At 43.6% G+C, this 22,139-nt stretch overlaps 1 protein-coding gene across 1 annotated transcript; it reads left to right on the top strand.

The window, feature by feature from the left end:
* The first annotated feature begins 77 nt into the window (after positions 1-77).
* On the top strand, positions 78-21,966 carry GORASP2 (golgi reassembly stacking protein 2). Its single transcript, XM_083711664.1, has 10 exons — positions 78-489; positions 9,440-9,520; positions 11,033-11,236; positions 12,560-12,646; positions 13,033-13,163; positions 14,854-14,986; positions 15,239-15,359; positions 15,890-15,967; positions 17,718-17,828; positions 20,851-21,966. Exons 1-10 carry the CDS (start codon positions 427-429, stop codon positions 21,213-21,215), a joined length of 1,374 nt encoding a protein of 457 aa, XP_083567790.1. The 5' UTR covers positions 78-426; the 3' UTR covers positions 21,216-21,966.
* The last annotated feature ends 173 nt before the right edge of the window (positions 21,967-22,139 follow it).

The following is a 22,139-nucleotide window of genomic DNA, read 5'->3' as shown; positions in this document are numbered from 1 at the left end:
GAATTGCGTCCCTCGCGGGGATCCGTAGAAACGGCCCCTTTTATTTAATTCCTCTTCCGGTTGAGTTCCCATAAGCAACCGCGGGGCCGAGACGGGTGAGCCGTCTTCCTTCCTGCCCTCCTGGTGTGCATAGGTGTCTCTGTGTGTGAGAGATAGAGAGAGCGCTTGCGCCCAGCAGGTGGCGCTGTCGCGGGAGCGGCCGCAGCGGCGCCTCCTCTCTGTGTGTGCCCTTTTTCTCCTTCCCCCCACCCTCAGCCAACTGCGCACCCGGCGGCCCCGGCCCGACGGAGTGCCACGTCCTTAATACTGTGACGGTGGCGGCGAAGAGGTGGAGGAGGAGGAGCCGGGCGAGGGCGTGTGTGCTGAGAACAACCGCCCCGCTCCAGCTGCCGCCGCCGCTTCCTCAGCGTCCTCCGGGCCTGAGCCATGGGCTCCTCTCAGAGCGTGGAGATCCCCGGCGGGGGCACCGAGGGCTACCACGTCCTGCGAGTAAGAGAAGGCGCTGGGCGTGCAAGGGGAGGGGGGGAGAAAAGGCGTGAACGTGGGAATGCGCGCGGGCGGGGGAGGCGTGTACGTGGGAATGCGCGCGGGCGGGGGAAGCGTGTACGTGGGAATGCGCGCAGGAGGAAGACACTGGGGGGTGGGGTGGGCTTCGGCCTGGCTGGCTGGCTGGGAACGGGGCGACAGAGGAGGATATAATAGGACAAACTCGTAAGAGTTGGGAAAGGGGAATCCGAGGGTCATCTAGTCCACCCCCCACCGCCTCTACAGTGCAGGAATCGTGGCCACCACAGCCGATCGTCTCCTTGTGCCCTCCAGGGTTAGATACACAAAATGGCTTTCCCGCCACCGCCGCACCAGCCCAGCCCTCTGCAAAGCTGATCGTTTCTCCACTTTGCCTTTCCAGAACAGGGTGTTTGTTTTTTTGGGGGGGGAGCTGCCCTCCTTTAAACTTGGAAGAGAGGGGCACCCTGAGCCCGTCTTGGCTGGGGAGGGCGGGGTATCAATAATAATTTATTATTATTATTATTGTTGTTGTTATTATTATTATTTGGTTGGGCTGCGTGGTCGAGTACATGCTGCTGGGGAAAGAAGGGGGTTTGGGTGGGTTGAAACGTTGTCGCTGTTGCTGTGTTTACAGTGGTACCTCGGGTTACGCTCCAGGTTACAGACGTTTCAGGTTACACTCTCCGCTAACACAGAAATAGTACCTCGGGTTAAGAACTTTGCTTCAGGATGAGAACAGAAATCATGCTCTGGCAGCACAGTGGTGGCGACAGGCCCCATTAGCTAATGTAGTGCTTCAGGTTAAGAACAGTTTCAGGTTAAGAATGGACCTCCGGAACGAATTAAGTACTTAACCTGAGGTACCACTGTATTATACCTTCAGTCCTAAGAAGCTGGTAAGTGGTTCTCTCCCTGCCTCCCTCCATAGCTGTCAACTTTTCCCTTTTTTTAAGGGACATTTCCTTATTACGAATAGGATTCCTTGCAAGAAAAGGGGAAAGTTGACAGCTATGCCTCCTTCCCTCGGTTTCTTCTCACAACAACCCTGCGAGGTTGGCTAAGGCAGGGAGATAGAGGACTGGCCCACCGAGGTCACTCCGGTGAGCTTTGTGGCAGAGGAGATGTTTTGAACCCTGGTCTTCCAGGCCTTAGTTGGACACTCTGTGCATGCTACCCCACATTGGTGCTTTGAGGGAGCCGCATAGGTAAAGAACTTGCAAGCAGGATTTTATCAATTACATTGATGATTCTCTTGGAGAGAATCTCCTGCCAGCCTTCTGCACCTCTGTAACTATTGGGGCACAGTCACTTTGAACAGTGACCACCAGTCTGCTCTTATAGAGCCTTTTTCAGAAGCAGGTCGCGCTGCTTGTTGAGTACATTTTGGATTGGGAGTGTAATGGCGTGCTATCTCCCACACCATTTCTATTTATATACTTAAATAGTCCAGAGTTTTCTTAGCCCAAACTAACCCACCTTTGATATGCTGCTTCTGTCTTGCCTTGTTCCCTATTTTGATTGTGCTACTCATGCATTCTGTTTTACTGCATAGTCTACATGTCGGGTAGCTTTATTTCCATCACTTGAGTAACTTCACGGTGTCGTTCAATGATTATACAGTGGTACCTCAGGTTAAGTACTTAATTCGTTCCAGAGGTCCATTCTTAACCTGAAACTGTTCTTAACCTGAAGCATCACTTTAGCTAATGGGGCCTCCCTCTGCCACTGCGCAGCTGCTGCACGATTTCTGTTCTCAACCTGAAGCAAAGTTCTTAACCCGAGGTACTATTTCTGGGTTAGCGGAGTCTGTAACTTGAAGCATCTGTAACCTGAAGCGTATGTAACCCGAGGAACCACTGTACTCAGAAAGAGATGGTGTCTGATGCTGTAGTCTTGAGATCCTGTAAGGAAAATTATGACCTTGATACTTCTGAAGTGTCCAGCGTCATCTGCCTTCCTTCTGTTGGGGAAGTGTTGAACCAAAAAGAACATCTCGTAGAATTGTCAAAAGCTAATACGTTCCAGAGGGATAGACTTGGTAGGATTCATCCTTACACTTGTCCCTTGGGAAAACCCGCTGTTTACTGCTGAATCAGAATAAATCTCAATAGGTTTTTGGGGGATTGACGTTTGTCAGTGACTTGGACCTGAACGAGACAAGCACAAAATCTCTTGGACCCATGCTTTCCAGCCACAGGACAAGCAGAAGTGTGGGGAAGCCATTAGTCTTGCAGCAAAAAACAAAAACCCTAGAAAGGGTATTGTGGCACCTTAACAACTAACACTTTTAAAAATGATATAAGAAGCATTTTTGGGTTACAGCCAACTTTATTACCTGCATAAAGTGTCATCCTGAGTTTCAGGTGTATATATATGCTTGGGGTATGTTTAGTCATGTGCAAACACTGGTATGAAATAAGTGAAATGCAGAAAGTTCAAATGGTGATGATTATGTTATTAACCTTCAACAGTGGCCACTGTTAATAATGTAATTACCACTCTCTGTGCTTTCTACATAACATTTTGTTCTGATATCAGTGCTTACATTCCCTCCAAACTGTGTGTGTATAGATATATATATATCTGTAACTCAAAAAATGCATCTGATGAAGTGGACTATAGTTCACAGACATTTATGCCATAATAGATTTGTTAGTCATTAAGGTGATACAAGTGAATATTCATCACTGAAGATTAAAAAGTTAATCCGCTTTCTTAGTTGTTTACTAATATGAAGACCTCAAATTCTCCCCTGTGAACATCATGAGTGTTCTTTTCATGAGTATAATGGAGAAGTTGCATCTTTATTTTTCTAAAATTGCATTTGTTCATAATAGAAAATCTTGCTTTATTTCCTGCACAAATAACGGTGTATTTGAAGATAAATATAATGTCCAGTTTTTAGTTCATTATCTTCAAGCTAACTATGAAAGTTGGAAATAGTGGCTGATTTCAGTATCAGAACTTTCACTCCATTGAAGCTTCTTTGTAGAGCTCATTTATCAGGTGTTTCATCTCAAGATGAATAACTTTACTAGATATCAGTTACTCATTTTTCACTGTGTGAGGAAGTATAAGAGAGATAAGGATCTTTTGTAAGATCTTTGCTACTTCATTGTTCTAGTCCAATGCAGACCAGGTAAGCCATAATCACATTGTTGATTGTGGACAATCCAGTTAACTTAAAAGCAACTCTCCCAGAAAAAGTTAATTGGTAGCACATGAATATAATTTATATAGCAATGTTGGTGTGCTGTATTCATAGCATTTTACCCTTGGTGCTTCAAAGCACACTCAAATATGACCAATGACTCTTTGATACTGTATTGTCCTGAGTCTTGAAGAAAAGCTGGAAGTGTGAAAAGGAATGTCACAGTGCTGCAGAAACTCATTTATTTTTATATTTGGAATAATCGCTTTCCACCTGAGGAAACCTATAGCTGTTAGCTATATGGGAAAGGTAAATGACCCCTGGACAGTTAAATCCAGTTAAAGGCGACCATAGGGTGTAGCGCTCATCTCGCTTTTCAGGCTGAGTGAACCAGCATTTGTCCACAGACAGATTTCCGGGTCATGTGGCCAGCATGATTAAACTGCTTCTGGCACAACAGAACACTGACAAAAGCCAGAGCACACAGAAACCCTTTTTATCTTCCCGCCGCAGCGGTACCTATTTATCTACTTGCACTGGTGTGCTTTTGAACTGTTAGGTTGGCAGAAGCTGGGTCAGAGCCACAGGAGCTCACACCGTACCGCAGATTTGAACTTCTGGGCTTCCGATCAGCAGGCCCAAGAGGCTCAGGTGTTTAGACCGCAGTCCCATCCGTGTCCCTTGTTAGCTATATGTGGTACAGGGAATGTAACTATTGAAATGTAGGCAGAAACAAAATTTAAAACAGCACCAATAAACCATAAATAAAGCATTCAAGCAACTCGGATGTGCGCTTCTGTTTACCTGCTTTGATAGTTGTCTGGCAGTTTACAGCATCTCAAGGCCTGTCATTTTGTTGAAAGAAATTATGGCTCACCATTCATTGAGTCACATTTTGAAAGCTGCTTCTTAATTACTGATGTGATCTCCCCTACCAAGATGTTCTTGCCTGACTTGAATGGTACTGTAGATAGTCACCAAAATAGTTTGCCACATAGTAAAGTTTTGTTTTGTAGAAGGGTAATACCTAGAATCTGTAGAAGAGTAATACCTGGAGTCTTGTCCCAGCGTGTGTAGGTGCTCACAGTATGTTTGTGAGCTAATGTGGTGTAGTGGATGGGAAACGACTAGGTTCATAGCCTTGCCTGAGATATGAGCAAGCCACTTTGGTTACTACCTAATGCATATCACCGCCTCCTTAGAATGAAGTGAGAAGGGTCTCTTATAATTTGCCCTGAGCCCTTGAGATAGCAAGAAGTAATCTTAATGTGTTGTTTTAGCCCTAACACCGGACGCTAATGGCTATAGTTCTATATTTAATTTCATCCTTTATAATGCATAATAATTTGAGGAATGTTATTGTTACAGTATACTGTTGAAGGTGCTTCTGATGTTCATCTGATTTCTTTCATATGGACATATGTTGTTAAAATATTACATTTTGTTCCAGATGATAGCATTCTTTAATTATTTTCCCTCCGGCAAAGAGAAAGGGAGGAATTCAGTATTGCACTATTCATTGGCATAAGCATTTTTGCTTGCCACAACTCTCCCACACCTGCACACTATTCCAGGGGTTATCCAGACCCATAAATCTGCCAAGCCAGTGGGAACCGGGAGGGGAGAACCCCATTGCGCAAACGGAAGTTCTTGTTCAAGGCTTCCGCTGAGGGGACTTGTCAGGTGAATTCTTGCCTGCAATCTTGATGCATTACTGAACATTATTGAACGTGTTCTTGAACACCATACTTGTTTTCTTTAAGACACCAAATCTGGTTTTGTGTTTTATCGCAGAAATTATCAGAAGTAACTTCTTAGCCCTGCTAGTTGTACATATTTCTACAATATGGTAAAAGGTAAAGGACCCCTGGACAGTTAAGTCCAGTCAAAAGCAGCTATGGAGTTGCAGCACTCATACTGTACGAAGAGGTGTGTTGCAGGAAAGCTGCAAGGGGGCGCCATGTCTCTTGTGCTCTCGATTGTCAGCATCTCCCTGAGAGTAAGAAGTTGGACGTTCTCCCAACTGCTGCTTTCCAGCTCCAGATCTGGAGTGCTTTTGCTTAGAAGTTGGCAGTAACTGAATAGACATTACCAAAGTTACATAGACTGAAACATTAACAACACAGTAGAACCTGGAAGGCAATTTTTGCTTCTGCTTAAACAAGTGAGGTTCATACTTGGCAGTGAGGTTCCAGTTAGTGCCTGGGAATCAGTTATAAGACTTGGTCAGGACGGAAAGGGGAGGCTCATCCTTTACTGTTTTATGTTTGTGAAGCTGCTGAGTGAAGTTATGGATTAATATGGCATTAATATGGTACCCCCAGCTCAGCTCTGTGGAGAGGCTTCATTTCTTGCAGTGGCACTGTTAAAAGGAGATGTTACTGTAAAGTGGATGGAAGGAGTTCAGCAGTTCTTACTCTTGTCATATCAGACGGAGCTCACAGCTCAGTTGCTCTGGAATCTCAGTCATGGCATTAACCAGGAGTACCAGGATGCGGGTGGCGCTGTGGTCTAAACCACTGAGCCTAGGGCTTGCCAATCAGAAGATCGGTAGTTCAGATCCCCGTGACGGGGTGAGCTCCCGTTCTTCGATCCCTGCTCCTGCCAACCTAGCAGTTCGAAAGCACATCAGAGTGCAAGTAGATAAATAGGTACCGCTCCAGCGGGAAGGTAAATGGCGTTTCCGTGCGCTGCTCTGGTTTCGCCAGAAGCATCTTAGTCATGCTGGCCACATGACCTGGAAAAACTGTCTGGGGACAAACGTCAGCTCCCTCTGCCAGTAAAGAGAGATGAGCGCTGCAACCCCAGAGTCATTCACGACTGGACTTACGGTAACTGTCAGGCGTCCTTTACCTTTTTACTCTTTGCCCGTCCTGTTTAATGAGTGATTTCCCACTTTTTGTCCCATAGACATCTAAAACAGGTATAACTGGGGTAAGCTGTTTGGAAGGCTGTTCCATCCATGCTTGCAGAATGTGTACCCGCTTCCTGCTGAGCAAGGAGCTGATTTTCAGAGAGAGCATGTGTATGTTCTACCTTTGATGCTTTTCTCTGGAGGTCCACCAAAGCCTGAACTTAAAACAAGTTTTTATTTGGCAAGCTAGGAATAAAACTTGTTAAACTTGGGAGGAACTGGAAGAAGTGGTTGCAGAATATTTAGCTTGTATGCGATATTTAATTCCTGCATATACAGTCTTGTACAGTATTGAAATATATGCATATCTGCACTTTGCAAATGGAATAGTGAAGCAACCAGAGGTTCTCATAAGACCTACTTGTGGTAGTTAAAAAGTGATGTGTATATTCTATATTGATTTTGCAATATTACTTAACAGTAGGGAAAAATAACGGCTTCTTGCATGTAAAGTGATTTTATGCTGAAGAGGTTTAGAAGAAGTACATTACTGCAAGTTTTTGTGTTGGTTTGTTTTTTTGCTTTTTCATCAGCCCTTCTGTTACAACTGGTCTAGAAAGGAATGGTTATAAAATAAGCTACAACAATTGACTAGATGTACTGGTGGGGCGGGGGATCACTGCTCAGTATAGGTGATTTATTTTCTTGTAACCATTGGATCAATTCACTTACAAAGCCTTTTCTCCTGAAAAAATAGATTGTTTCTGAAAGTGTTCATTGGAATCCTATAATATTTTAATATATTTTTAAAGCAATCTGACAATCAATTTTCATGGTACTAACTGAAGAATTGCCTTTACTGCAGATATTTTGTTGAAACATTTTATTACACTTAGCTTCCTCTGCACTACAAAAAAAAAATCTCTCTTCAGCATTTTGCAACTGATAAATGTTCTGGAAAATTCATTTTAAAAGCTTTTTGAAGGTGGTAACTTGAGTCACTTGAACTAAACTCCAAATTCTCTCATTCTAGATGCATAGTAGTTAAAAACCCTAAAGCTCTAACACAGTCACATTGAAATTAATAGATCTGTTTCTTAAGAAAACATCTTTAAGACAGATATGTAAATAAATCCACTTCACCAGCTTGTCAGTTCTAACAGAATTTGTTGTGAAGATAGGCTTGAAAGTATGTCAGAAATAGCTGGAGTAATTTCAAAAGTCCAAGCAGACTTCCTAATGGTTGGGGGATGTCATTATGCAGCCAGTATTAATGAAGCTACTTTTGAGTAATAGCAAGTAAACCAGCGAAGAAAGAAGAAGAAGAAGAAGAAGAAGAAGAAGAAGAAGAAGAAGAAGAAGTTGTTATTTATACCCTACTCTGGCTGGGTTTCCCCAAGCACTCTGGGTGGCTCCCAACAGAATATTAATAAGAACAATACAATGGTACCTCGGGTTACATACGCTTCAAGTTACAGACTCTGCTAACCCAGAAATAGTGCTTCAGGTTAAGAACTTTGCTTCAGGATGAAAACAGAAATCGTGCTCCGGCGGAGCAGCAGGAGGAGGAGGCCCCATTAGCCAAAATGGTGCTTCAGGTTAAGAACAGTTTCAGGTTAAGTACGGACCTCTGGAACAAATTAAGTACTTAACCCAAGGTACCACTGTAAAAGCGGTAAAAGATCAAACAATAAAAACTTCCCGAACCAGGGCTGCCTTCAGATGTCTTCTAAATGTCAGATAGTTGTTTATTTTCTTGACATCTGATGGGAGGGCGTTCCACAGGGCCACCACTTAGAAGGCCCTCTACCTGGTTCCCTGCCACCTTACTTCTCGCAATGAGGGAACCACCAGAAGGCCCTCGGCGCTGGACCTCAGTGTCTGGGCTGAACGATGGGGGTGGAGATGCTCCTTCAGGTATACTGGTCTGAGGCCATTTAGGGCTTTTAAAGGTCAGCACCAACACTTTGAAAGTGAGTTTTTGTCCATTTTTCTGGGAACATTTTGCTATCCCTAATAGATCCCTTTATTTTTCGATTGAGAATGTTCTCTGGGCAACACTTTGCCTGATCAGTCTAATTAAGGTCAGTATTTTGCTAGTCATGTCCCTTTAGCTGCTTCACTGAATTGTGAGATTTAAAAATAATCCACCTAGATTAGACTAGCATGCAAGCCAGCCTTGTCCTGTCATGCCAGCATACACTGTGGATTGGCAAAATGAATTTTTTGGGTCCATCTTCACTTTTAATTTTCCTACTTCCTGATCCTAGGAAGTTCCCTGAGATTGCCTTCCTTTGCTACAAACAGCTATTCAGATGAGGAAAGCTTGTTCTTTATTTTTAAAAGATTCTGTGGGGTGTAATGGATTCTACAGTTTGTAGTGTGGCACACAAAAAAACAACAGCCTTCTGTATTTTGTTTGCACTACTTTAATTTACAGTACTGTAACTTTTTGTCAGGGCCTGATGACAGAAGAGGCACGGCACAGGCTACGTTTCTTTAAAAGTTAATTAGAGCTGGTTTCCAAGGGCTGCCAATATCGTTGAGCTGACATCTCCAATTCTGGATTTACGAAGGTCGCTGTGACATTGGTGGCTTGAGAATAGGGAACCATGCATTTTGGCCGGACTTGGTAGTCAGCCATACTTTCTAACAAACAATAGATATTGTTTCTAACAAAAAATAGATTTCTTGCTGCCTCCTCTGTTGAAGTGAAGTATCTTTTAATACTGGATGCCTGGGAAGAAGGGTTTGACATGAGAAAAAGTGGTGGGCTTTTACATTTGTAGTAACCCTACTGGTGGTTTTTCCAGCGATCTAATGTCTGTCTTATGGGGTGCCTGGCTGGCAATTTCAGGCTTTTCCCACTGGCTCTCAAACCCATTGAATTGTCTTCCTAATTTTTCTTGTAATGTTTGTTTTTGCAGGTGCAAGAAAATTCACCAGGACATAGAGCTGGACTGGAGCCATTCTTTGATTTCATTGTTTCAATTAATGGTTCGAGACTGGTAAGTTAATTCCTGAATTAAAGTTGCTGTGGGTTTTAGGCTTGTAGGATGCATATCTGAGAACCAGAAATCAATTCTCTTAACTTTACAACCTGATAATATATATTTTATGTTTTTTGCTGGATTTAGTCCAGGGAGAGCATTTCGCAATAAAAAAAGGCCATGATCCACCTTAAAAGTATTTTTGAGTGAGGTTCAAATTATGTTAGCTATTTTAGGCTCTCCATGGCTTTCGAATTGGAGTAGCCAACAGAAGCGCATCACTCCAGGCATAAATCCATAACAATGGGTCATTGATGAAAGAAGATATTTTTGGTTTCTATGCTCCTACCCTGGAACCTTTCTTATGATTATATCAGAACAGGCTTTCTCAAACTCGGCCCTCCAGATGTTTTTGACCTACAGCTCGCATGATCCCTAGCTCCCAGGACCCAGCGCTCAGGGATGATGGGAATTGTAATCTCAAAACATCTGGAGGGCCGAGTTTGAGGAAGCTTGTATTAGAACAAAGTTGGGGTGTCTGATTGAAAGACAGTGGTTCTGTCTGGATTTTCCCCCTATGCCTTCTGGAGCGAAAGAGACAAGCAGAACTGAAGTATCCCAGTTTCATTTTCACTATACCAGTGAAAGTTGCAGAAAAGAAGCAGGGAAGCTGAAATGAAGGATATTGGGAATAATTAGCAGCGAAGAATTTGTGCAGGTAGAACAGATATGGACGATGAACTTGTGATATCTTACTTACTTTGCAACATTACCAGTATTACCGCTTCATCCCTTCCTTCCAGGAAGTCAGGTATTTTTTTAATGGCACCAAATATTCAAATAGGACTTATTTGTGCATATTGTATTATGTCTTTAATGTAAAGCATAACAAAGCATACAAATCAAATAATAGCTGTCTTCAAAACCGAGAAAATTGATTGGCTCCACACTTAACTGCACTTAAATCCCTTTGAAATCATTGCAGCTAGAATCATGGCTTGTCCTTTCGAAGCCAATGGGACTCCCATCTAATTTAGTCTAGATCCAACCCAATATTTTTGTTGCCAGAGTACAACTTTTGTGGCGATCTGCCTCATTCAAGCTCAGAGCATGAACTTAAGAATTTGAATTGACAAAACGTTAAGGGGACTGATTGCAGTCCAAGAAGAAGCCTTTTAATTAGAGGACTGAGTTCTTAAAATGCGGGAACTTAATACTTCTGCCACTAGAACCTTATGCGCTGGGAACTTGGGGTGGGGTACGTGACATGCTTGTGGCTCCAAGCCTTGTTTCTTGCCGTGCCACAGAGTTCCCCAGTTGTACAGATGTCCCATCATTTTTCATGGCATTGAGCTAGACTCCACATTGCTGTCATGAGCAAGGATTCCAATAGCTGAATGAGTTTTTTTTTAAATCATTTTTTCTCTCTATAATTTTCCAATCTGAAACTTTGAAGTGCTTATATGCCGCTACAGCGAAGAATGTAATTGCAAAGGAACTCTGAAAACGATACCTATATGCCTTTCCTAGAACAAAGACAATGACACGCTCAAGGATCTGTTGAAAGCGAATGTGGAGAAGCCCGTGAAGATGCTCGTATACAGCAGCAAAACCCTGGAGCTCAGAGAGACATCGGTAACTCCCAGCAACCTCTGGGGTGGGCAAGGCCTACTGGGAGTCAGCATCCGTTTCTGCAGCTTTGACGGGGCCAACGAGAATGTGTGGCATGTGCTGGTAAGTAGAAGCAGGTAGAGGCTTTTCTACATCATGCTTCCATAGAGAAAGTCAGGCAAGAGGACATTCTTGGCTCAGTATTGTCTGCCTGGTAGCTCTGCAGGGAGTCTCTCCCGCTCCTACGTGGAGAGACCAGGGTTTGAACCCATGACCCTTAGCATGTAAAAGGATGTGTGTGCTTTACTATTGAACCATGGCTCTCTCTGTGGCTCAGTAGCAGAGCGCTTGCTTTGCTTGCAAACATAATTCCCTGCAAATCTGGATATGCAGATGCTTCTAGTTCTAATTGTATTTACACGTTTTTAATAGCAAGTAGGATTGCTGTTGGAGCAGTCCAGAGGGAGTTTGCACAAGTCCTAGAGGAGGTTGGAGTGTCATGCAACAGCTTTCTCTAAATTAGGCCCATTTCCTTGAATTATTTCTTCACTGAGTGAAATTATTGGTCGTCAAAGCCAGTAGGATTTTCATCCTTTGGTTTAATGCACATCCAGGTCAAGCAGACTGTATCTGAGCTGAAAAGAGGTTTCCATGTGCAGTTCTTGTGGGCAAAGACTGTGTGTAAGCAACCAATAACAATACAGTGGTACCTCGGGTTACATACACTTCAGGTTACATACGCTTCAGGTTACAGACTCCGCTAACCCAGAAATAGTGCTTCAGGTTAAGAACTTTGCTTCAGGATGAGAACAGAAATTGTGCTCTGGCGGCGCGGCAGCAGCAGGAGGCACCATTAACTAAAGTGGTCTTCAGGTTAAGAACAGTTTCAGGTTAAGAACGGACCTCCGGAACGAATTAAGTACTTAACCCGAGGTACCACTGTACATCATTTCAGCAAACAGAGTGTGCTGCCCATGTGTGGTTCCACATGCAGAGGTCTATGTGCATACGGCTTTCAGTTGCTGTCACGGTTCTGTATATTGTGGCAGCTTTTTATACCCTGCATGTGCCCATTTTTCTTGTTACTGCTAAGGACAGTGTAGTAAATCTTGTTGGATAACTGGGCGAGCAATGGCAACAGATCAGTGCCCAGAGCAGGTCTAGGATGCATTTTTAGTAAAATACATTTCAAACAGAGGGGTTTCCCCCCCACACACACCTTTGCATGAACTGAAGGGCACCATTAACTTGTGAGCCAGAGGTTGCCCAGGGAGTTTAGGTGGAAAATGGAGAAGGGAGGACCCCACACCCCAAAAAACCCCACATAATCAGTCTGAAGTTTTGGTTTTCTTGTTTTTTAACCAAAGATTGGTGGTGCCTTCTGTAACTTTTCTGACTTTAGTTTTAACTTCTACTGCTTCTCTCAATTTTATGTCTTGAAACCAGGAAGTTGAATCCAACTCACCTGCTGCTCTTGCAGGTCTCAGACCTCATAGTGACTACATCATTGGTGCAGATACTGTCATGAATGAGGTAAGTACATATTTCATTTATTAAAGAACCAGGGCGGGGGCTATTTTTAACTCGAAGGTCATTCTGAGAATGGTTTCAGGATTGCCCTGTGTCCTGCAGTCCTGCAGTACAGATCTTTCCCTTTGAGTAGACATAAATAACTTGGGAATTCGAAATTTGCTCTTTCGCTGTAATTGTGTGGAGCTGGCACAAACTCCCGAGGAGATTCATTTTGTGGCTTTGCAACATTCCAGTCTCCATTTCCGCATAAACGGCAGGCTCAGTTCTCAACTTCGGAATCTAGAGCATTGCTTAGTGGGTTTAGAAGGGCTGTAGTAGACCTAAGATATTGAGGGCGCTAGCTTATGTCAAAGAAAAATAACCGTTTGTTTTTTCTCTCCTTCCAGTCCGAGGATTTATTCTCCCTTATTGAAACTCATGAAGGCAAACCATTAAAACTTTACGTATACAACACAGATACTGATAATTGTCGAGAAGTGGTCATTACCCCAAACTCGGCCTGGGGTGGAGAAGGAAGGTAAGCTGACTTAAGAGAAAAATAATATTAAGCTTCTGGATTGTTTCCACGCTAAGTGAACACTTGTTGCATAGGTGTGCAGTTCTGTCCTCTGCTTGAGGTGGCAGAGCGCTGAGGCTCCCACACCTTTTTCCCACAGCTGTCTGTATATAGACCAAGGTGTGCCATGACAATTGTGGGAGGAAAGAGCAGGTGCACGAATCTGCTGTATAGCAAAATTTCTCATATGCTCCAGAATTTCTCCCTGGATTAATGTATAGAAACATGAGTGATTGAGGGAATACCCACGCCCTTCCATTTAGTAAACACTTATTAACACTTATTTCATGTACATTGAAGATAATGTAATAATAGGGATTCCCCCACCACCACCACCACAGCATATGGGGTTAACAAATAGCTTGGCAATCGCTTGTGGTATCTGGATACTCTGGGATATCTAACTTGGAAAGGGGATTGTATATTGAGCCAAATGGAGACAAAATGGGAGAGCAATTTATAACTCTTGTAATTGTACAACGGGACGTAGGTGGCACTGTGGGTTAAATCGCAGAGCCTAGGACTTGCCAATCAGAAGGTTGGCGGTTCTAATCCCCGCAACCGGGTGAGCTCCTGTTGCTCGGTCCCTGCTCCTGCCAACCTAGCAGTTGGAAAGCACGTCGAAGTGCAAGTAGATAAATAGGTACCACTCCAGCGGGAAGGTAAACGGCGTTTCCGTGCGCTGCTCTGGTTCGCCAGAAGTGGCTTAGTCATGCTGGCCACATGACCCCGAAGCTGTATGCTGGCTTCCTTGGCCAATAAAGCGAGATGAGCGCTGCAACCCCAGATTCAGTCACGACTGGACCTAATGGTCAGGGGTCCCTTTTTAATTGTACAACAGCATTTCATATACAGTGGTACCTCGAGTTACAAACGCCTCAGGTTAAAAACGCCTCAGGTTACAAACTCCGCTAACCTGAAAGAGTTACCTCGAGTTGAGAACTTTGCCCCAGGATGAGAACGGAAATCGTGTGCCGGCGGCGCAGCGGCAGCAAGAGGCCCCATTAGCAAAAGCACGCCTCTAGTTAAGAACAGTTTCAGGTTAACCTCCAGAACGAATTAAGTTTGTAACTAGAGGTACCACTGTAATGGGTGTGTGCATGTGCTTCATTTCAATAATCTTGTCTCTCAGTTAATCATTGAATACATAGCTTGCGGACCTCAGTAACTGCTTTCTTCCACAAGAAGCTACCCATGCATTACAGATTTGCAATAGAGGTCCTCCTTCAGATTCCCCGTGTCATTTGAGATTAGGCAAGCAATGGCAAGAGATGGGGTGTCACCACTGAGAAGGCCTTGTCTATAGAAGGCTGTTCATCTGGCTCCTAGCTCAGGTCAAGAGCTGCTTTACATCCAGACATTCAGTTGCCATTAGTCATTCTTTTTAGTGTTAACGGTTTTTTGTATTGTTTTACCATCTTGTCTTTTATATGTCTCTTTGAGAACTTGCCTTGGAGCAGCAGCCACTGAATTAGCTATGGCTTGCAGTGGCAAACATACATTGTGCACTAGCTTCATAAATGAACTAGATCTATTTAGAGTTGAATCCTGACAAAGCACCATGTATATTTCCAAAGCAGCAACTCTTTGGTAAAGGATAAAACACCTTGTTTTGTACTTTCTAATACCTTATATGTTTCTATTTTAAAAGCCTCGGTTGTGGCATTGGCTATGGTTACTTGCATCGAATACCGACGCGCCCTTTTGAAGAGGGAAAGAAGATTTCTCTTCCAGGACAGTTGTCTAGTTCACCTATTACCCCACTCAAAGATGGCTTTACAGAAGTGAGTTGCGGCGATTTATTTTATTTTTGTAACTTGCACTCCAGTCCTTAACAGATGTGTCAGATTTCCATCCCTGCAGGAGCAGTGTAAAATGTGATACTGCAGAGACACAATTGCATCTCCCTCTCCAAGTATATACATTTGCTATTTGCTCTCTTGAAGCTGAATCCTAACTGAGAGTTTTATGCTCTTGGGAATCCCACTAAAGTAGCAATTCTACAACATGGCGTCTTTTTGTTCGTTTTCAATAAGGTTCAGCTGTCTTCGGTGAACCCTCCACCTTCATTACCACCTGGAACTACAGGAACCGAACAGGCTCTGGCTGGGCTTTCCATTAGCTCGACTCCTGCCGTCCCTAACGTGCTCAATACAGGTTTGTCTTTTTATGCCATTAGGATATTTCCGAATGAAAGAGCAAGCAGAGATGAGCTTAGTTTATTGTTCCAATTACTCAAGATCCGTGGGGTAAAAAGCAACAACCCAAGGCCTCGCGAACCTTTGTGCCAAGACATTGCAAAGTGGGACACTCCTGGTGCTGCGGAATGGAACTGTTCTTCACGAAAGGTGGGATCCTGATTTCCGTAGGTGGAATTCAGTGAAAGAACAGGGAGCAATGTGCAGAAATCATGTAGGTCAGGCATAGGCAAAATGCCTATGTTTGGGACTACAATTCCCATCATCCCTGACCACTAGTCCTGTTAGCTAGGGATGATGGGAATTGTAGTCCCAAACATCTTGAGGGCCAGAGTTTGCCTATGCCTGATGTAGGTGATAGGAAAGTCCTCTGCTTGTAACCCCTGAGAGTTCTGAAGCAGATGATGCTGGACTGGATAGACAAATAGTTTTGTCTGGTATAATCTAGATGGCATCTGAAATGAAAGTTGGCCTTTTTTTTCCCTTTAGGTGTTCCTACAGTACCATTATTGCCTCCCCAGTCAGGTCAGACTCTTCCTCCAGTTAACCCAGCAGTAACTTTGCCAGGTAAGTGGTAACACAATGAAAATGAAGCAATCTTTTCAAGAGGCGCAAGTGTGTGGGTTTTTCCTTGTTCGGTGCATTAATACAACCTTCTCCAACCTGATGGAAATTGTCCACTACAGGTAGGCAGAGGCTGTACTAGAACTTCAAACCACAAGTGTATTGCCGTCACTAATTCTGTCAGTGCTCTAATTGGCAAATATAGGTGGTTAAATTTGAGGTTATCTCCTCCCCCTCTACAATTGTAGTTTGAAATGTACGGGTTTTCACATCCATGGGCTAGAGGTATACTGATTCTAATTTAATGTCGGTGATGCGCACAATATTTCTAAAAAATCAGAGCAGTAACCCAATATATGATTTTAATTAAATGTATGTACATTTGCATATTGCCGCGTTATAGGCACCTTTTTGAGGTGCTGGGAAATGCAAAATTATAATTTTTATAAGAGCCTGTTTTTAATAAATATGGTAATATTTGATTTGATTTTCAGAAATAGGAAAATAAATATTTTCGTTTGATATTCACCAACATGGCAGAACCAGAATAACCAAAAAAATACGAAGGCCCTTAAGCACAGTCACACCACTTAATAGTGGCACCTACCGACTGATGAGGAAAAGCTTTAGCTGCTCCACCATTTAGGCCCAATTAAAAGTTGCTGTCTTACACGGGTCTGCAGTGAAGCAAGGCTTGTAAGAACGCTTAACTGGCTTTTGAATGAAATGTTCCTGGTGCTCCTGCAATGTGTTTAAATTTTTGAATTCATAAAAAGATAAAATCTGTTGTTTAAAAACTCTAAAATACAGGGAATTGCACGAGGGGAGATGTTGCTACGGAGAAAGCCAGGACCACATTGCCATCCATCAAGCTTTAGTTGGGAGTCAAAACTGTGTGGCTTGTACACCGTTAACCCTTGATTTTGTTTGTTGGCCTACGCACATAATTTTCCAACAGCCACAAAGGAAACTACCGTATTTTTCGGTCTATAAGACACACCAGACCACAAGACACACGTAGTTTTTGGAGGAGGAAAACAAGAAAAAAAATATTCTGAATCTCAGAAGCCAGAACAGCAAGAGGGATCACTGCGCAGTGAAAACAGCGATCCCTCTTGCTGTTCTGGCTTCTGGGATAGCTGCGCAGCCTGCATTCGCTCCATAAGACGCACACACATTTCCCCTTACTTTTTAGGAGGGGAAAAGTGAGTCTTATAGAGCAAAAAATACGGTACCTTCCCGACATGAGTTACAACAGTATGTATAACATTCACACAGACGTCATCCAGCAAAAAAAATTGCCAAAATGCAGCTGTTTCCATGGTAGACAGATTTGCACCCTGCTTGTTAAGCTGATGCACAGATACACGTTGGCTTTTTATGTGCATCTGCAGCACCACATCTCCATCAGATAGTTGAGCTTGTCAACTCCGACAGCACCAATTGCCTGTTCGCAAGAACCAGTGGGGGAGGTCTTAGTATAGCCCTTCAAAGAAACACTCATCCCTTGAAGCAGCCATCTTTGTTGAGCTAAATTTTTACCATCTGATCCACGTGGTTCCTGATCCAGTTGAGAATGTATTCACTGAACATGCTTCCTTTGACCCAGTGACTTTTGGACACGTAAATTCAGTCTCGTAAAGTTTGGGTTTTTGCTCTGCCTTGAATCTGATTTGGCAAGCTTTTGAAATCTTAATGGCTATACTGTACCTGGTTATTCATTTCCCTTTCTCCTTCCCCATACAATTTTTAGGACTGATGCCATTGCCCACTGGACTTCCCAACCTGGGTAATATCCCAAACCTTAACTTACCTGCCCCACACTTAATTCCTGGTCCTGGATTAGCAGACATAGGACATCCTGGTAAGTTTCTGCAGACTTGTTTATTGGCTTTTGATAAAGCAAATCTTAACAAGTACAGTACAGTTATACAGTGCTTTCAGCTCACCACCGCACAGCCTGAAGTACAGTGAGCATAGTGTCGTGACATTTGATATGAGGACAGTCCACAGTTCTGCAAAGAGTTCAGAAAAAGCAGGATAATAAATACAGTCATAATAATAAATTTTTATTTATACCCCACGCTTCCCAGTTCAGAAAACCGGGCTCAGGGAAGCTAACAGCAAATTTAAAACACTTAATTGATGCAACAAAAAACAGCATAAAATACAGTATAAAATGTGAATAACAATACAGAATTCAAAAATCAATTTAGGGGGGAAATCCATCCAATAAACATTTGATGATCACCAGGGCTAGCTGGCTAAATTAGTCCTATTTGGGCCAGCGAGGAGACCAGGGGAGAATTAGCTGTGGGATCCCAGAGCGGGTAATCTTCGTAAAAAGGGAAGGGGGAGGGAAGGAAAGGGAATAAAAAAGGGCTAAGTTCAAATTGAAAGCCAGGCGGAATAGCTCTGTCTTACAAGCCCTGCGGAAGGAAGTTAAATCCTGCAGGGCCCTGGTCTCATGGGACAGAGCATTCCACCAGGTCGGAGCCATCACTGAGAAGGCCCTGGCCCTGGTGGAGGATAATACAACTTCCTTAGGGCCCAGGACCTCTAAACTATTATTATTCCTCTGCGGTGCATACCAGGAGAGGCGGTCCTGACTACAGTTTATGCAGCATGAGGTGCAGAGTTCAGCTTCCTGAAAACCTCAGACTTCCTTTCTTAAAACAAAGTTCAAGCTTCTAGTACATATGTTTGAAAGTGTGCAGGCAATGCCTGCCAAAATCACAGAAAGACAGCAGGGTTGCTAAAAAAAAAGCAACCAGTGGGTTGGACACCACATCGCCCTCTAGCAAAACTGGACCTATTAATGAAAAATGGTTAAAATCGCTGTTTGATTTCTTTCCTTGTGTACAGAGTATTCATAGCCCTGAACATAGCAGTGCTCTGAAATGGCGGTTTGGGAGAGGGGAAAAAGCGGGAGCAAAAAAGTGCATACAGATTTTACATGTTCGTGAATGTTAATATTGACCACTTGGGTTGGATTTGGACTCTAGGAAAGATAAAAAGTCACAATTCTCACCCTGTGCAATAAGCGTATTATTGAAGGCAAGAATTGCGCTGATTAAAAGGCTAACCTATTCAGGAAGCATATTTTAAAGAATAGAAACTGATGTTTAGTTGAATACAGTTTCTGTTGACATATAGCAGGCACACCAAAACTTGGCCCTTCAGCTGTTTTGGGACTACAACTCCCATCATCCCTAGCTAACGTGATCAGGGATGGTGGGAATTGCAGTCCCAAAACATCTGGAGGGCTGAATTTGGGGGTGCCTGGCTGGGGAATGATAGAAAACAACCATACAGGGTTTTTTTAAAAAAATCTTCTAGAACTGGACTAGTTGTGACACTCTTGTGTATTGTGAATCATAACCAGTTAGGCCACATTTGCTGGAAATAGAGTATGACCTGTGCACTCTGTATTGTGCTGAAGCCGGGGGAAAAGAGTCAGTCTTGCTTTCTAGTCATTGTGTGAAAAGGAGAGTTGTGGATAAACTGTTTGCACGTTACTCTACTTACGAGGGCTAATGGTCGTTTGTTCACTTGCACCACATGAGCCGCAAAAGGGAATGTGAAATCTGTATAGGAATGCCTTTGGCGTAAAGTTGAAGCCTTCTCACACAAAGTATCTGTGTGCGGGGGGGGGGAAAGCTGCTCTTCCATACGATGGCAGATTTTGACTACAGTTTATGCCGCATGGGGTTAAGAGACATGACCATCTCTGTATAGGATGGTAGAGGTCTAGTTTAGTAAAAGGGCTAGGGGGACCAAGCTGTGAAGCAAAAGAACCCCGCCCCAAAATTTCACATTGGCAGGTCGCCTCAATTAAGCCTGTTTTTTCTTGTGCGCATGGCATCCATGCGCCACCTATCTCCAACATTGGGGATGATACCACATTGCTGTAAGGATTAATACTAGGCTGGGCAATGTCAGCTTTTCAGCATTGCAATGTACCACCAGCCCAACATCACAATGTTGAAAAGCAGAGGGAGGAACAAACTGCGAGGTGCTGGGGCGAAACTGCCTCGGCGGGAGCAGCGGCAATTTCACCATGGCGCCTCATGGGGCCAGGATTGATGCTGCTGATTCCTCCCACCAGGCGCGACCGCGTCCCTCTGCTGCCAGCGCCCAGTGGGAGTTGCAGGCAAGCACACACACACACACCCGGTGAAGGCACCATCACACTCTGGCTCCCAAACCGGCCTTGGGCGATGTGTCAATTACATTGCCCAGGCCTAATTACTACTAACATGTAAAGTGCTTTGAATGCTCTCGGCATGCAATATTCATTTTAAATATGTTCTGCCATTTAGAATACAGTGGTACTTCAGGTTACATATTGTCAGAGCTGCCACATATGCTTCAGGTTACAGACTCCGCTAACCCAGAGATAGTACCTCGGGTTAAGAACTTTGCTTCAGGATGAGAACAGAAATCATGCTTGGGTGGCGCGGCAGCAGCAGGAGGCCCCATTAGCTAAAGTGGTATCTCAGGTTAAGAACGGACCTCCAGCACAAATTAAGTACTTAACCCGAGGTACCACTGTACTTAAGAACGGACCTCCAGAACGAATTAAGTACAGTGGTACCTCGGGTTAAGTACTTAATTTGTGCTGGAGGTCCGTTCTTAACCTGAAACTGTTCTTAACCTGAGGCACCACTTTAGCTAATGGTGCCTCCCGCTGCCGCTGTGCAATTTCTGTTCTCATCCTGAAGCAGAGTTCTTAACCTGAAGCACTATTTCTGGGTTAGCGGAGTCTGTAACCTGAGGTACCACTGTATCTGTTTCATAAACGAAGGGAGGAAATGCATATGCGTATAATATCCTAGTATAAAATGCGTGTTTGTGATCTGTTTTTTGCCTTTCCACATTCTTAGGTTTGCCACCGCTTCCTTCCTTGCCTTCCCTAAACCTTTCTGGAATCTCACCAGAATTTCTCGCGCAGTTTCCAATGGTGACTGAGGTGTCTACCCGGCCTGCAGATCTACTATCCTCCGCTCCTCAGATAGGAAGCTTACCTGTTAATCCAGGCACTACAGTAGGCGTGGAACAAATCTCCACATTTATCCTGGATACTCCTCCTCCTCTTATTACTGCAACGACGATGGCTACTACCACTCCTCCTCTCAGTGCTCCTGCTGCCATGGCGTCCACTCCTGATGACCGAGGGGATAGGTCATCCACATTCAATGAAAAACCAGCATCCTTGGTGACGGAGGCAGCGGCTTCTGAATCATCATAACTTCAAATGTTTAGTTGGATCAGGCTTGGTGTATTTATTCAGCTGTGGGATAAATATTAAAAGAAATGCAAACTACCATTAATTTCATGCTAGTTTGTATTTTGCAGTTAGGTTTCCTGTAAATATACTAAGGGTCTGGGGTTTTTACAGGGAGCTTGGTGTGGGGCTGGGGAGACGGGAAGGAAGTGCTTATATTTAAAACAAAAACAAAAAAATATCAAGGTAGAAGAATATGCAGACCTCAACTGCCAAAATTTTTTTAAAAATCTAATCTGAATTCTGTAGGCCTCCTTGCTTCTCCCTCCTGCCTCCAAGTTTTGCTTCTGTAAAAAGGAAGAAGCAGTTCATGCTTGTGGCATTTGAGAACCATTATTCTTGTACTTTGCAAGAATTGTGAGAGGACAGAGGTCTTTTGTCCAGGTTGTACATTTTAGCTCTCTAATGTCCTTCAAACTAAAGCTGTTTATATTAAAAATGTCACAGAGTGCGACTTGTCAATTCAGCATCATTTTAAACCTGCCTGTACACAGACTTTCTGTTGAGCTTCTGCCAGCCCTTACCCCTTAACCTCCGCTGCTTTGCTTTATAAAGCCCACTGTCGAAAGGCGTTTTGAAGAAATCAGAAGGAAAATGCTCCCGTTAACATTGGACATAGCTCAAAGGGAGGAGGGGTGGAACTTTGACTTTTGTAAAAACAAAAATAGTTGTATGGAGAGAGCTTACATAATGGCAATAAATTCTGAGAATTTTATCTTTTGACACGATGAGACGTTTTATTACATTAGGACATCGGCAAACTGTGTTTTTGAAGAAACATTTCACTATAGCTGGATTTAACTTGGACTCGAGTCCAGAAGATGGAGAATCTGTTCTCTTTAAAGCCCAATGACTGATTTGCAAAGTCCAAGCCTACCACCATTCCAG

Source organism: Podarcis gaigeae (genome assembly GCF_964106915.1).
Source record: "Podarcis gaigeae genome assembly, chromosome: 1".
NCBI lineage: Eukaryota > Metazoa > Chordata > Lepidosauria > Squamata > Lacertidae > Podarcis > Podarcis gaigeae.
This window is presented reverse-complemented; position numbering and strand designations above follow the sequence as displayed.